The 13,810-nt window shown below is 38.3% G+C and overlaps 1 protein-coding gene across 9 annotated transcripts in view; it reads right to left on the reverse strand.

Moving 5' to 3' along the window:
• The window catches only part of MSI2 (musashi RNA binding protein 2), a 516,507-nt gene that overhangs the window by 190,848 nt on the left and 311,849 nt on the right, over positions 1-13,810 (reverse strand). For all 9 annotated transcript variants that reach the window (XM_051994218.1, XM_051994217.1, XM_051994222.1 and 6 more), the window contains exon 7: positions 7,159-7,207. In XM_051994218.1, coding sequence (XP_051850178.1) covers positions 7,159-7,207 — 49 coding nt within the window. The remainder of the gene's footprint in view (positions 1-7,158; positions 7,208-13,810) is intronic.

The following is a 13,810-nucleotide window of genomic DNA, read 5'->3' on the forward strand; positions in this document are numbered from 1 at the left end:
CTTCTGTTAAGATTTCCCAAAGATCTGTGATATGAGACTATGTATAATTGTGATATATCAGTCTTGATTCTAAACTTTCTAAGAACAAGGATCAGATATTATTCATCATCTTTGTTTATGTTTCCAACAGTGTCCTGTATTCAGTAGGCACTCAACAAACATTTTGTGGACTGAATTAATGATCCAGACACTGTTCTTGATGTTTATTCTTAGGGAATTTTCCCATGTCAAGATAATATCACTTAACTGCTCTTTCAATCACTTCTGTAAGTTAGATATTTTCTCTCCCATTCAAAAAGCACCTACTAAGTGCCTACTAAACTGTACTGTGCTAGGTATTAGGAATATGAAGTCTTCCTCCCCCAAATAAGCAAAACTACAAAAGCAGTTCCTGTCTTAAGGGAAAGATAATGTACATAGCTAAGTACATGAACTGAACCTGAAATTTTATTAGGATAGGGAACTTTCAATGAAGAAACTTCCTCTACCAATGCAAATCAGCACCTTCTCTGCAACTCATTATGATCTTAAAAGAGATATTTGTAGCAGGGAGAGACTTAAGTGACTTGCCTAGACTCCAACCTGGGTCTTCCTGGTGCTGAGGCCAGTTCTATTTCCACCAAGACAAGCTGCCTACCATTTTTATCTGTAACATATACATAATAATACATAAAGATATCAACAACTAAGAGATGGTATGTGGCTGAACCTTGAAGGAAAATAGATGTTGTTAATTTTATATTTTGGTTCAAAAAAGTCAACTTGACAGATATTAGATTGGGAAAGCATGGCTAGATACTACTTTTTCTGGATAGATATCTGAGTAGTTTATTGAATTTCAAGCACAATGAGTCAACAATATGTTATGGCACTCAAGAAAGCTGATGCAATCTCAGGCTGCAAAAACACAGGCATAGAATGTAGGTCTGAGGCAGTGATTGTCCCCCCAGCACTCTGCCCTGGCCAGAGCATATTCTCCACGTGGCATTTTCAGGAAGGATGTTGATGGCTCTGTTACTTCAGGAGTGGGCTGCACAAAAGACCTACAGAAATTCAGGGAAAGGGAAAATTCAAGAAAAGAAAGGAAGAGGTGGGGGAAGTATCACCTAACAATTCATTAGGGCCAAGGAGTCATAGGTGAGAGAGCGAAACTTGATCTGCTCCCTTGACTGGATCCCCAGCCTCATGGCTCCATCACACAGTAAAAGATGATAATATGAAGTTCCTTCCAACCAGTATCCAAGCCATGTAGGCATCCTGTCCATGTTAATTTCTGAGATGAAACATCCACAGTCTAGAGGTAACAGACCTTCCCTTCCCCTGACCAACGCCACCCCAGGGGGAGGGGCCTATCTGTAGGGTTGTTATTCCTCTAAAAAAATTAGCATTACATTTAATAAGTGACTGTTAACAGTTGGGAAACGAGTCATCTATCACTCAAACCTGTATTTTTCTCACAGCATATCTTGTTCCATTGCTCTTGGCACTATTTTGAAGCAAACAGACCTGCTGGGTAATGGGAGACCCAGGGAGGAGGGTGAGGGCACTGGTGATCAAAACCCCTTTTCTATACTCAACTAGAAACCAATCCTTCCCCAGTTGCCCTCTGCCAGCCTCCTACCTGATATACTTTAAATACACCAGTTTAACTATTGATTGGACTCCAAACCATTCAGCTTCCCTTCCTAAGAGCCAGGAATCCAGCTGTTTCAGGGATCAGGAGAGAGCATCTAGTGTTAGAGGTTGGGGACGCCGGCAGTAATGTCTTCTTGTAACAAAGCCCAATCCTGGTGGGGTCTGTTGCTCCCTTCTTTGAAAGTAAATTTTGGAAGGTAGAGACTGGCACCATAAACTCCCTTCCTGGAACGTCTCCCTTTTTCACAAGTCAAAAGCCCACACTGTACTTTGTCACCAAAGCTTGGGGGACAAAGGGTGGGAGTTGAGAGGAGTATAGGAGAATGCTCAGAAAGGCCTAACCTACCTCATGGGGAGGAAATGCTTTCACCTTATTCCCCTGCCATTCTCCAGCTAATGCTGAGCTAGCTAGCACATGGCTGTCCTCCTAAAACCCTTCTTATATAACCCAGTCAGAAGGACAGAACCTTGAAACGTCTCCTTTCTCTTTTCCCCTTCCCTAATCTGGGATCAATACTTAATGCCCAACTCAAGATTTTATCTGAAGTTTGCAAGGGTAACTCAACAAAAATTTTTTTTCTCCTTTCAATAATTAAATCCTCTGAAGATCAGCCCAACAGTTTTCCAACGGCTTCTATCAACTTTTCAAGAGTAAACTGAATGACTCTACAAAAAAAAAAAAAAAAGTGAAAGCTGTTTCTCACCCCCCCCCCACCTTAGCACAGATCATCTCTCAGAAAACCCTGCAGTGAGGAGATAGGCAGGATCAACAAAAGCCTCAATTTCTAAATCCAGTCCTGCCACTCCCTAGGCTGAGTAAATATGACACAAGGCATTCATTTTTACAGTGTTGTGCCTCTGTTTTCCTATAAGTAAAAATGGAGATATATTGTTGTACAGAAGAAAGTACTGCTGTTAAAAGTGGCCAGTGATTACATGTAGAAAACAGTGTATGATTTAAAAATTTTTTAAAACAATCCTTTTAACCTCATCATCACCACTATTTTTTCATAATAAATGAACGCCCCTCCATACATGAGATACTGGCTTCTTAGAAAAGGCAGGTAAATGGCTGGAAGCTGAATGAGCTCAACTCAAGTTCTCGGGGACAAGAATTCTAATTTTTGGATTTATTAATCAATTAAATGCTTATTGTTTCATTATGTGACCAGAAACAAATCATGGGGCACTAGAGCTTCAGTCTCTTCATCTATAAGTTTTAGAATTTGTATTATATTTTTCCTAGGCTTTCACATTTTATGTGATGTCTCCTTCACTCAGATTTTAATTAGTAGCCTCTACTCATATATTCACTGCTACCACAAAGACCATCCCCAGCTCGTTCACCATCTTCTCACCATCCCCAGCTTGTTCACTTCTGTTTTGTTGTTTGTTTTTGATTCCTTTTTTACACATTCATTAAGTCCCTGCTATGTGTCAGGTAGTATCCTGGATTCTAAGGACACTAAGATAAATTTGAAAACAATTTCTGCCCTCAGAGAACCCACATAAAAGGTACCCAAATTTTAAAATGTGCAAAGTTCATAAAAGAATAGAAAGGGAAGGGTCAGGGAAAGTTCTAATGATTCCAATGATCAGGAAAGGTCTTCAGTAGGAGGTAGTGCTTGAGTTCAGCCAGGAACAAAGATGCAATTTTTCAAGAGGAATTAATAGTTGAATGTTTAAATAGTCTGAAGATCAAAATTTCAAACTTCATCATATCCAAATGAGTTCTTTCAATTTTTCAATACCCTAATTAGTTAAAAATAGAAGGCTAAGAAATAATCAAAGCTTAGTATTTTAATTACCCTTCCTATGACATCAAAGAACTATCTATAACACTTGAAATATCTTTTAAGCAATATATAAAAGCAACTTGTTGAAATCAATAATTGGAGCCATCATAAGAATTAGAGATTCGGAAGAATTGGATAGAACCTTAGCAGTCATTTTATCCAACATCCATGACAAATGGTCATCCAACTGCCCTTTAACTTCTAGTGAGAAGTAAAGTCAGCATCTATGAATCTAGAGTCTAGATTAGGGCTTTTTAAACTTTTCCTATTCACAATCCATTTTTGACCAAGAAATTTTTACATGACCCCAATCCCTAGTCCCCAAACCCCATTTTACAAATTGAGTTAAGTATCACTATCCAGGTAGCAAGAGTGGTAGAGCTAGAATTTGAACCTGTGTTCTCTTGCACCTCAGGGTAACTAGATGGTGCAATGGATTGAGCATTGGACTTGGATTCAGTAAGGCTCATCTTTATGAACTCAAATTTGGCCTTAGTCATTTCTTAGCAAGTCACTTAACCCCATTTGCCTCAGTTGTTCATCTGTACAATGATCTGGAGAAGGCAGTGGCACACCATTCCAGTATATTTCGATGCTCAAAAGGGGTCATGAAAAGTTGGACAAGACTAAACAATAACAAAGCCTTATGCACTTGCCCCTTAAGAGACAGTGGTACAGTGGACTTGGATTTAAGAACCAAGTTTAAATTGCACATGTTTAACATATGTTGGATTACTTGCCTTCTAGGGGAGAGAGTGAGGGGAAGGAAGGGAAAAAAATTTGAAACGCAAAGTTTTGCAAGACTGAATGCATATGTTTTAAAAATAAAAAACTTCTATTACAAAAAAAAAAAAAGATCCAAGTTCAGATCTCAATTCTGCTTCTTATTACCTGATTGGGCAATTCAAGTCACAGAGCTTAAGTTTCCTTATTTATAAAATGAAGGGTTTGGGGTAGCTGTGTATGATACCACAGTGGGAAGAGCATTGGCTATGGCTGTGGCGTGTGAGAATCTGGCCCCAAATCCTTTCTTGGATGGGACTCTAGGGCCTCTCTCTGTTCTGGATTTATAAACCTATAACAAGGTATTCTCTAGTAATTGATAAAAGTAATTCCACTAAAAAAGAAATAAAGAACTGTCTGTAAAATAATAAATGATAATAGGATCCTGGACTTAGAGCCAGAAGGGATCTTAAAGATACTCCAATTCTTTTACAAATGAGGAAACCAGAATCAGAGAAGTTCTGACTTGCCCACTATCACAAAGTAGTGAATGGCAGAGCTGGGATTTGAAATCCAGTCCTCTCATTTCAAACCCAGCATACTTTCTACTCCAGTGATGACGTTACAACTCCTTTACATATACAATTAATGTGTTAATTACAAAGCATTTTTCTTCCTCCATCATTTACTGTTCATTTTATTTTTTGAAGGCACAATCCTCTAGTGAGCTTGTCTCCTATGGTGCCATATTTTGTTAGGTCTGTTCTCAGCAAATGAAATAATAAATTTGGTCCTGGTTATGAGTAGTAGAATAGGACTGATTTCTAGATTGAATCTCCTTGTTTTCCCTTTCCTCAAGTGAAAAAGCATTTCACCTTGGGAACTGCTCCAGACAAGGAGGCTGGTTTCCTTTCATTTTGCTTGATAAGATAATGGAATGATGAGGCAAGGGAGCAGAGTAAGGAAAGGAAAGAAAGAAGAAAGACTGGAAGATGGTGTTTGACTAAGTTTGTTCTTCTGTTTCATCCAGTTATCCTCCTTATTCATCATCCGATGCCAAAAGTACCTATCTTGGATATATGTGGGCACCTTTCTCTAGAGGGGTATGATGAGTGTTTTATTTTTATTTTTTTTAACTCCTCAAATGCTTTAACCCATCAAGAGATATATAACATGTTCATAGGAGCCAGATCAAAGAAAAAGTCTTCTTCAGTGGTTTGGGTGGCTTAAATATTCTCCACCCACACAGGAAGGAAGCTAAAAAGGCTCTGGGAGACATGAAGAAACAAGGAGCCTGGAGGAAAAAGGGGGTGGCAAGGAGGATGGGCAATCCTTTGAGGTTTCATGGCACTTAATGATCTGCTCCAGTCTACTAATATCAGACAGGTGGTCACTAAGGACCTCTGGAACCATTGGCATCAGTTCTAGAACCCAAATACCATCTTATATTCTCCTAAAAGAATGTAATATTCTTGAGGGCAAGAATTAGAAACTTTGGTTTTTGTTTTGTTTTCTTTTTTCTTACATTTTACACATAGTAAGTACTGGATAAATTCCTTACTGAACTGAATACAGAAATAAGAATTATGGAAGCAGAATGAGAGTAGAAGTAATGTTCCTGAACGTTTCACTAAGTCATGAAGAGGGGAAAGGAAATAATGTTTGTAAGTGGCTGAGGCTGAATTTAGGAAGATGAGACTTCCTGGTGCTCTGTACACTATGGTACCTTCCTGGACTGGATTTAGACAGTATGAATTTTAACTTAAGCGCTGTCACTCACTCACCTTGTGACCTTAAGTAAGACCCTCTCTGGATTTCCAGCTTCTTTCTCTATGAATGAATGCTATAAGTCCATGAATATTTGATTCTCTGGTTTCTAGAATCTGAGCTAAAGAGGACTTTGGGGCCACAGATTCCAACCTCTTCATTTTAGTTACAGAAGAAGAAACTGAGGTCAAAGGAATTAAGTAACTTGTTCAAAGTCATATAACCAGTTTATCATAGGACCTTAAATTTAGGGCTAAAAGGGATGATAAGTCATCCTGTCCAATCTCCTCAATGTAAAGAAGGGTAACTATTTCTAACTAGAGTAACAACAACAATATAATCAATAAAACACAAAAACAAAAACAAATAAGCTAAAAAATAAAAATAAAAATCATCCTTAGATACAAACTTGGCAGTGGAAAAGAGATGCTACTCTTCTCTCCATCCCTCCCTATGAATACAACCAACATAGACCGTTTTTACTATTGATTCCAATCCTGTAGTTCCCCCCGTCCCAATTTATTAATAGAGCAGAAAACTGCCCCAGAAATCTTGGGCTTGAGGTTGTGGGGGATGGAGGAATGTTGTTAAATCATATTCATTCACTTGTGGGTCTTTTGATTTCCAGGATGGATTTTCAGCATTTGTGTCAATTTTCCCTATTCTAAATCACTTATGTTCCATACTAAAGGAAGGGGCTGAAAAGTAGTAAGGGTTTAGGAGGGGAAACACTAGAGAGAATGGATTCAGGCAATGACATCCATGAAATGTCACTGTAAATTTTGAGAGCAGCAGGAGTGGGATCCACGGGTCTGCACACATGTCATCACTGTCTGTCTGTCTCTCTCCCTTCGGTATATCAGGTACAAGAATCTGATCCACAGGATTACCCACAGCAATCGCAAGGCTACCCTTACTTCAAACTCAGCACATTTATAGGGTTCAGCTCCACAAATTTATGTGAATATAAGACTAAGCAAGCAGTAACAAGGAACATAAATCCATCCAGACAAAACCATCTTGTAGCATTTTCCAAAGCCAAATAAGCAGGATTTTTGTATAACCCAGTGTTGGGGATTATTTGTGCCTTATTCTCTCCTATTTACACAAATAACCAAGAGCTGTCTGTCCACATAACTTTGATGGCAGAATAAATTATTTTTTGTTTGTGGAACTTGATGAGGTTCATTGGAAGCCATGGCATATAGGGAAAATTGAGTAGCCTTAGGTATCTTACCTCTGTGCCTGTTGGTGGTTTTATCAAACATCAGCATAGCATCCTCCACCTGAAAAACACAACATAGAACAGGTTCTACTTAGGATCTTTTCAAAAGAATCTAATAGTAATTAAAAACAAAATAAAACAAAAACACCAAGTCTTTCCAATTTGCACTAGGACCCTGACTTCCCTCTAGCAATAAGGAGAGTTTCACATTAACTTTGTGGACCCAACCCAGATCAGCTTGGCTTTGATTTGGTTCCAATGGGCTGGGTTCCCTCTGTTCCCAACCTAACTCTTTACGTGGGTTTTAGAGCCTGTAACGTCAAGGTCATCATTGAAATAATCACCTACCTACACTCTGTAGGGAAACTCTCAGCCAGGTTAAGTGCACAAGGCTGCCAATTTCATTCATATTGTTATCACTGTCATCTCCTTGAGTGAAGGACAAATACAAGGAAGGAAGGAAAAATAGATCCCAATAACTTATATGTAGACTGATAAACTATTTCAGGTATATATGATTGACTTAATCCTATTGATTTTCTAATATGTCAGCTCTCAATTCACTATGGTACAATGAATGTATGTATGCATGCAAGCATATTGTTGTTGCTTGTCCTTCCTTTTCAAAGAAGAGCAAAGACATCATAGGGTGTTGCTTTGACTCATGTGTGAATAGGATTTAAGCAAGGCAGAATTGCACAAAGTTATCATCTTCACTCTCTCTTCCAGATTCCTCAAAATCCTGTGGCAAGATTAATAATCAAGATAACTGGCAATAGTCTGGGATGCAAAGGATGACCTTGGTGACTTCAATGCCCAAGTTCCAAGTTCTCCACACTATCTGCTTCAGTCACTTTCGTAGCCATTGGAATAAACTGTTCTCATCTATTCCACCTACAGAAGCCTTCACATGCTTGGGGTACAGGTTTGAGGCTCCTCAGTTACCTCAAACTGCTTTAGCCCATCTGCTAAGATGGTTTATCAGAGTGTGACTGCTGCCCCTTACAGCTTCTTGGAGCCACAGGTGAGAGTTGAGCAACAGGTAGATATCGAAGATGGATGAACAGCCTTGAAAAGGGCTCAGCAAGCCTTCACACCAGAAATGTCAGTCCTCCTTGAACAATACATACCCACACTCATAAGCCCTGATGCTCTAAGTTTGAAGTTTGAGATAAAAGCTTATCTCATCTTGATATGTGTTTAGAGCTATTTACATACATATAGGCCCTTAAATACATATGCATGTGTGAGTCAGCTTTGGAATTAGGAAGACCAGATACAAATCCCATTGCTGACACATACAGGCTATATGTCTGTGGGCAAATCGCTTAATCTCTCACACTCCCTAAAAACTCTTTTAGACAGAGATTCTTAATTTTATAGTCTATAAACTATTTTTTCCTAGATTAAAAAAAAAACTGGCTTCCTATGTATTTTATTTTATGCATTTCAAGATACAATTCTGAAAAAGAATTCACAAGTTTCACTAGGTCACCACAGGGGGTCATGACACACAAAAAGATTAACAATCCTTGCAATAAGAATGTATTGCAGAAGAGTTATTGGTCTGAATTAGTCTAGGGCGTTTTCCTCACTGGAAGTTCCCTGCATGGATTTGGACCACATACACTTACACTGTGTTCCAAAAGTCTTAGTGCAGCTTTAATGTGTTCATTAGACTTGACTGTTCATTAGATTGTAGAGACTATCAAATGAGCATTTTCTTTGGTGATGGGAAAGGGGAAGAAGAGCTTTGGAAAAGCAGTGGGTAGACTATTGAGAGAAGTCTCACATATCCCATCTCTGCCATGGCTACTCTCTGATAAAAGGCAAATAAAGTGAGTGAATTTAGGAAAAGTGGCCAAACCGGATTTTAAAATCCTGCCTCTGAATGTATTTTCTAGGGTCTTGACTGGCTTAAAAAATCCTTTCGTGTGTGTCAAGGTCCCTAGTTGCTAGGTAACCAAGACTACAAACAGGTCTCCCTTTCGGACACCATCCTCCAATTGTTAGTTCCCAGGGAAAATGGACATGACATGGTTGCAATGACAGCCCCTTCTAGCACTGCTGTCTGCCTGCTCCCAGAGGCAATTGGCCAACACAACAGTGCCATCTCTGGGTACAAGAACGTCCCAGGGATCTAACATTTTTGCCATGGAACTCCCTCACTCTATCCTTTCCTCTTGGGGATAATCTAATCCCAGCAGCAGTCTGGCTTTCGTAAGGATCTGGATACCTGCTGAGACAATAGATATACAATGCTCTCCCATTTTGTCATGCTCTACTCAATCCTAACTACAGTCCGTTCAACAGTCTACATAGAACAGGGACACTGATGCTTATGGCATCACAGAACAGATCAAGTCCTTAGAGGAAGACGGCAAAGGGAGGGTTGATGGGAAGTATCAAGGAGTTACATCTGTCCCACCCTTCTCTCTAGACAATGCAGAAGAACCAAGCCCATGTCTCAAGATCCAAATTCACAGCAACAGGGCAACTGAATTTCACAGACTGAAACCAAAAGATGTTCAGGAACCACTTAAAATTGTCTTTTAATCTTTAAAAACTTTTTTTGTACCACATAAAATTATCTTTAAAATATTTTAAATATAACTTCTGAGACTTACTTTAAGATTACCTTTTAAAATTCTTTTTTTTAAAAAGCTTCCTTCTTATGCCACCTAAAAATTGTCTTTTAAACTTACTTTTAAGTGACCTTGATAATATTACCAAAAATTGCCTTTTCATATTCACTTTTTAATTAAATCATGATCTTCTTCTAATGTCACTTAAAATTGTTTTTTTTTTAATAATTCTTTTTTAAAGTGTCCTTTTCACAGCATTTAATTGGTTACTTCTTCCCTTCTTAAAGTTGGAACATTCTCTCTATGCCCTTTTGATACTCCCCCCACTCTGATGAATGTGGGGGGCTTAAGGATTTTCTTTCTTTCTTTCCTTTTTCTTTTTCCTTTTTTTTTAGGGCACTTATTGTCACACAAGAATAGGACTCTTTCCTCTATAGTCCAGTTTGCACAATGGGACTCTCAAAGGCCTGCTGAATAGATAAAGTGCCGAAGCAAAAGAAAAATTCTATTAACACTTTACAAAATAAAACATCTTGGTTAGGGAAGAGAGCAAGAAAATCAATATGGATAAGGCTTGGGTGCTTAGGGGAAAAAAAAACTTTTCAGTGATTGCAAAACACTACTTATTAATTCAGCAAAGCCATCAATGCTATGGAAATCTGGCAGAATAGCAACAACTAAATCTAGGAGAATTTGAATATACAAAGGCTGAATAGAGGGAAAAACACAGCCTCCTCAACTAGGCCTGTTTCTCACGGTTCTACGTGAATCAAACAGAAGCAGCTTGTGTGAGGCTCCATCAAGGGAAAATAAGCGAAGGCAGTCTAGGTAACTGGCACCAAACCCCTTCGCGAGCAAACTAATCTCCCCCTCCTTTTTCCCTTTCTTTGAAATAAATGAAACTCAGGTCAGTAAGGTAGATAGATGGTTGCATGTAGTCATGGTCTACAGAATCCGGTCCAAAGCTTGGTCAGTGTACATGAGTCACCCAGAAGCTTGGGAGAAGCTATCTGGAAACATGAGGTGATTTTTGCTTTTTTTCATTTTCTTAATATCTTTCACTTTTATATCCCAGTCATTTCTGGATGTACTGCAGCCTTCTCCCACAACATCCCTCCTTGTAACAGAGAAAAACCATTTTGCAAAATTAACCAATATAACAACTATATCTGAGAGCAGATATACCATTGTGAACCTGCAATTCCCCACTTCTAGACTAAAAGCAGGGAGGCAAATGTCATCAATTGTTCCAAGGCCTGGAAAGATCACAATCCCTGATCAGCTCTGTTTGAGTGATCTTTTCATGCACATGAATGTAATTATTGTATATAATTTTCTCTAGGTTCTGCTCAGTTCATATGAGTCTTCCCACATTTCTCTGAATTATTCAGTCATTATTTCTTACAACAAAATTAGTATTCCATTATATTTATATATCAAAAGATACCAGACATTTCTAAGTGGATGGGCACTCACAATTGCATTTTTTGTTTGTTTGTTACGTTTGCTATGTAAGGGATTTTTATGTCTCCCTTTGATCTTACTGGGATTTATATGCAATAGTGTTGTCTCCCTCTAGGATAAAAAAAGATATAAAAACAGTTTAGTGACTTTTCTCACATAATTCCAAACTGTTTTTCTGAACATTTGGCCCAGTGAATAGATCTACCAATACCAGTGCAAAGAACAGTTTTTTTCAGGTCTTAGTTGGAAGATATTTCTAAATTCCACAAAGGATGGGGATACTGCTCTCATCCTGAAGATTAGTGTCCAAAACTTACACACCTTGAAGATGAGTGGCTAGGGTGGGATTTTCCCAGTATCCATTAAGAAAAGAAATTATGTGTGCTTTGCCAATAGATTTATCCATCAGCAGTTTTGCTTTGGAAACTTGATAATTTTCCAAGACTGCTTTAGGAGAACTACTTTTTAGTAAAAAAACCAAACTTTTATTAAACATAATTACAGGTTAATACAATGAGTCCTAAGATAATAGGTTCATCAACAAAGATTCAAAAGAGACCCTGGAGGTCATCACACCTAAGAGGAAATAGAGGGTAACTAAATTACCTGGAGTGACATGGTAGACAAACATCCAAGGTAGAATTCGAACTGGTCTTCGTAACTCCAAGTCTATCACTCTATTGCCCACCTCTGTTTCTCATGAGCTGAAATCAGCATTTGAAGAAACTTCTTGGATTCCTCTATCCTTAAACAAGACCTCTCTAGACTTTGTTTTCTACAATTTGCAAGGCTCAGGTTAAGATGAAGCATCCTGTAACTTATCATTCCATATACTATAAAGGATTCTAGTACGAGTTTCAATGGGAAAGTGTAACTGTGTTCAGTTTTTTTCTCCAGGGTTGAAGAATAAGAAGAAAAGTGAATATATGTTGGCCTGGAACTGATTCTGATTCTTTCTTATTTGATAAAGCTACATCCATATCCATATCTACCTTTTGCTCTCTTTCCCCCGCCCTCCCCTTTTCCCTCCTTACTTTCCTCCTGCCTTCCTCTTCTCCTCTCTTCCTCTTTGTAACATCGCACATTACATGTAGCCTAGTCAGTGGGTTGACTATTCTTGGTTCCCTTCCCTCTGGTGGTAGTTCCTACTTCTTTGGAGAATGATTCTTTTAATCTATTTAAAGAGGTGGCCTCCTAATTCCAATGGATTTGTAATGGAAAGTGACATCTACATCCAGAGAGAGAACTATGGTAACTGAATGTGGATCAAAGTATAGTATTTTCACCTTTTGTTGTTGGTTTGTTTGCTTGTTTTTTTCCCCTCTCATCTTTTTTTTTTCCTTTTGATCTTATTTTTCTTGCACAGCATGACAAATATGTAAATATGTGTGGAAAAATTGTACATATTTAACCTATATCAGATTGCTTGCTGTTTTAAGAAGGGGGAAGCGAGAGAGAAAAATTTGGAATACAAGATTTTGCAAAGGTGAGTGTAGAAAACGATCTTTGGAAAAAAAAAAGAAAACTATCTTTGAATGTATTTGGAAAAATAAAATACTATTTTTTTTAAAAAGAGCCTTTCTTTGTTGCCTCAATACTCAGTATAGTGCAAGGCTCATCATAAGCATTTAATAATAATGACGATAATGGCAATAGCAACCAACGTTTCTATAGTGTTTACTATGTATGTGCCAGGTACTGTGCTAAGCACTTTACAATGATGATTTCATTGGATCCTCAAAACAACTCTAGGAGAAAGGTAATTAATCAGTGCTTGGTGACCTGATCTGATTTGATTTTCCACTTTGGGGTCCTGAGAAGCTACTGTAACAAAGTACATAAGAGAGGAGGAAAAAAGGATGGGGGCATTTCTCAGTTGAACATTAATTGCTTATAATATTCCAGGCACTACCTTACGTGCCGGGGAGATGAAGACAAAAATGTTCCCTATGGAGGGGACATGTGCAGAAGAGAAAATGCAAAAACATTTTAAGATGGAACAGATAAAAATAACAAGAATAAGGAAAGGCTTCCTGTAGGAGGGGCACCTGCACTGTATTTTTTAAAAAGCAAGGAGACCTATGAGGAAGAAATGAGTAGACTACATTTTAGAGAAAGGAGCATCTGCCTCAATTTTTCACTGAAGACTAAGATTTGTTTCCTTACTTCCCAGAAAAAAAAAGAATCCTAATTGGACCAGTGATGATATAAGCATATGGGTGAAAATAAAATTCTAACTAATGAAAAGAACTGTTAGCACTGACTAGAAGTTAAGTCTCAGACCAACAGAAACTTGTGACATGGTTAACACTCTCATTAATGGCACTAAACCCAACAATGAGAAGTTTTTCAAATGTTGATGGGATCATAGGATCTTTTTGAGTTGGAAGGGACCTTGGAAAGCTATCTAGTCTAATGCCTTTATGGAAGGAAAATGGCATCCGGAAAGTGATTTGCCCATGGTTTCATAGTCAATATGTGGTAGTGAGGATTCAAACCTAGTCTTCTGACTTTAGATCTTGGGCTTCTTCCACCTTGCCAAAGGTCCAGTTGATGAACAAAGATTGTCTATTCTTCAGGCGATTTAAATTAGCCATTCTACACTCGAGATGATG

Source organism: Antechinus flavipes, chromosome 4, assembly GCF_016432865.1.
Source record: "Antechinus flavipes isolate AdamAnt ecotype Samford, QLD, Australia chromosome 4, AdamAnt_v2, whole genome shotgun sequence".
NCBI classification, from domain to species: domain Eukaryota; kingdom Metazoa; phylum Chordata; class Mammalia; order Dasyuromorphia; family Dasyuridae; genus Antechinus; species Antechinus flavipes.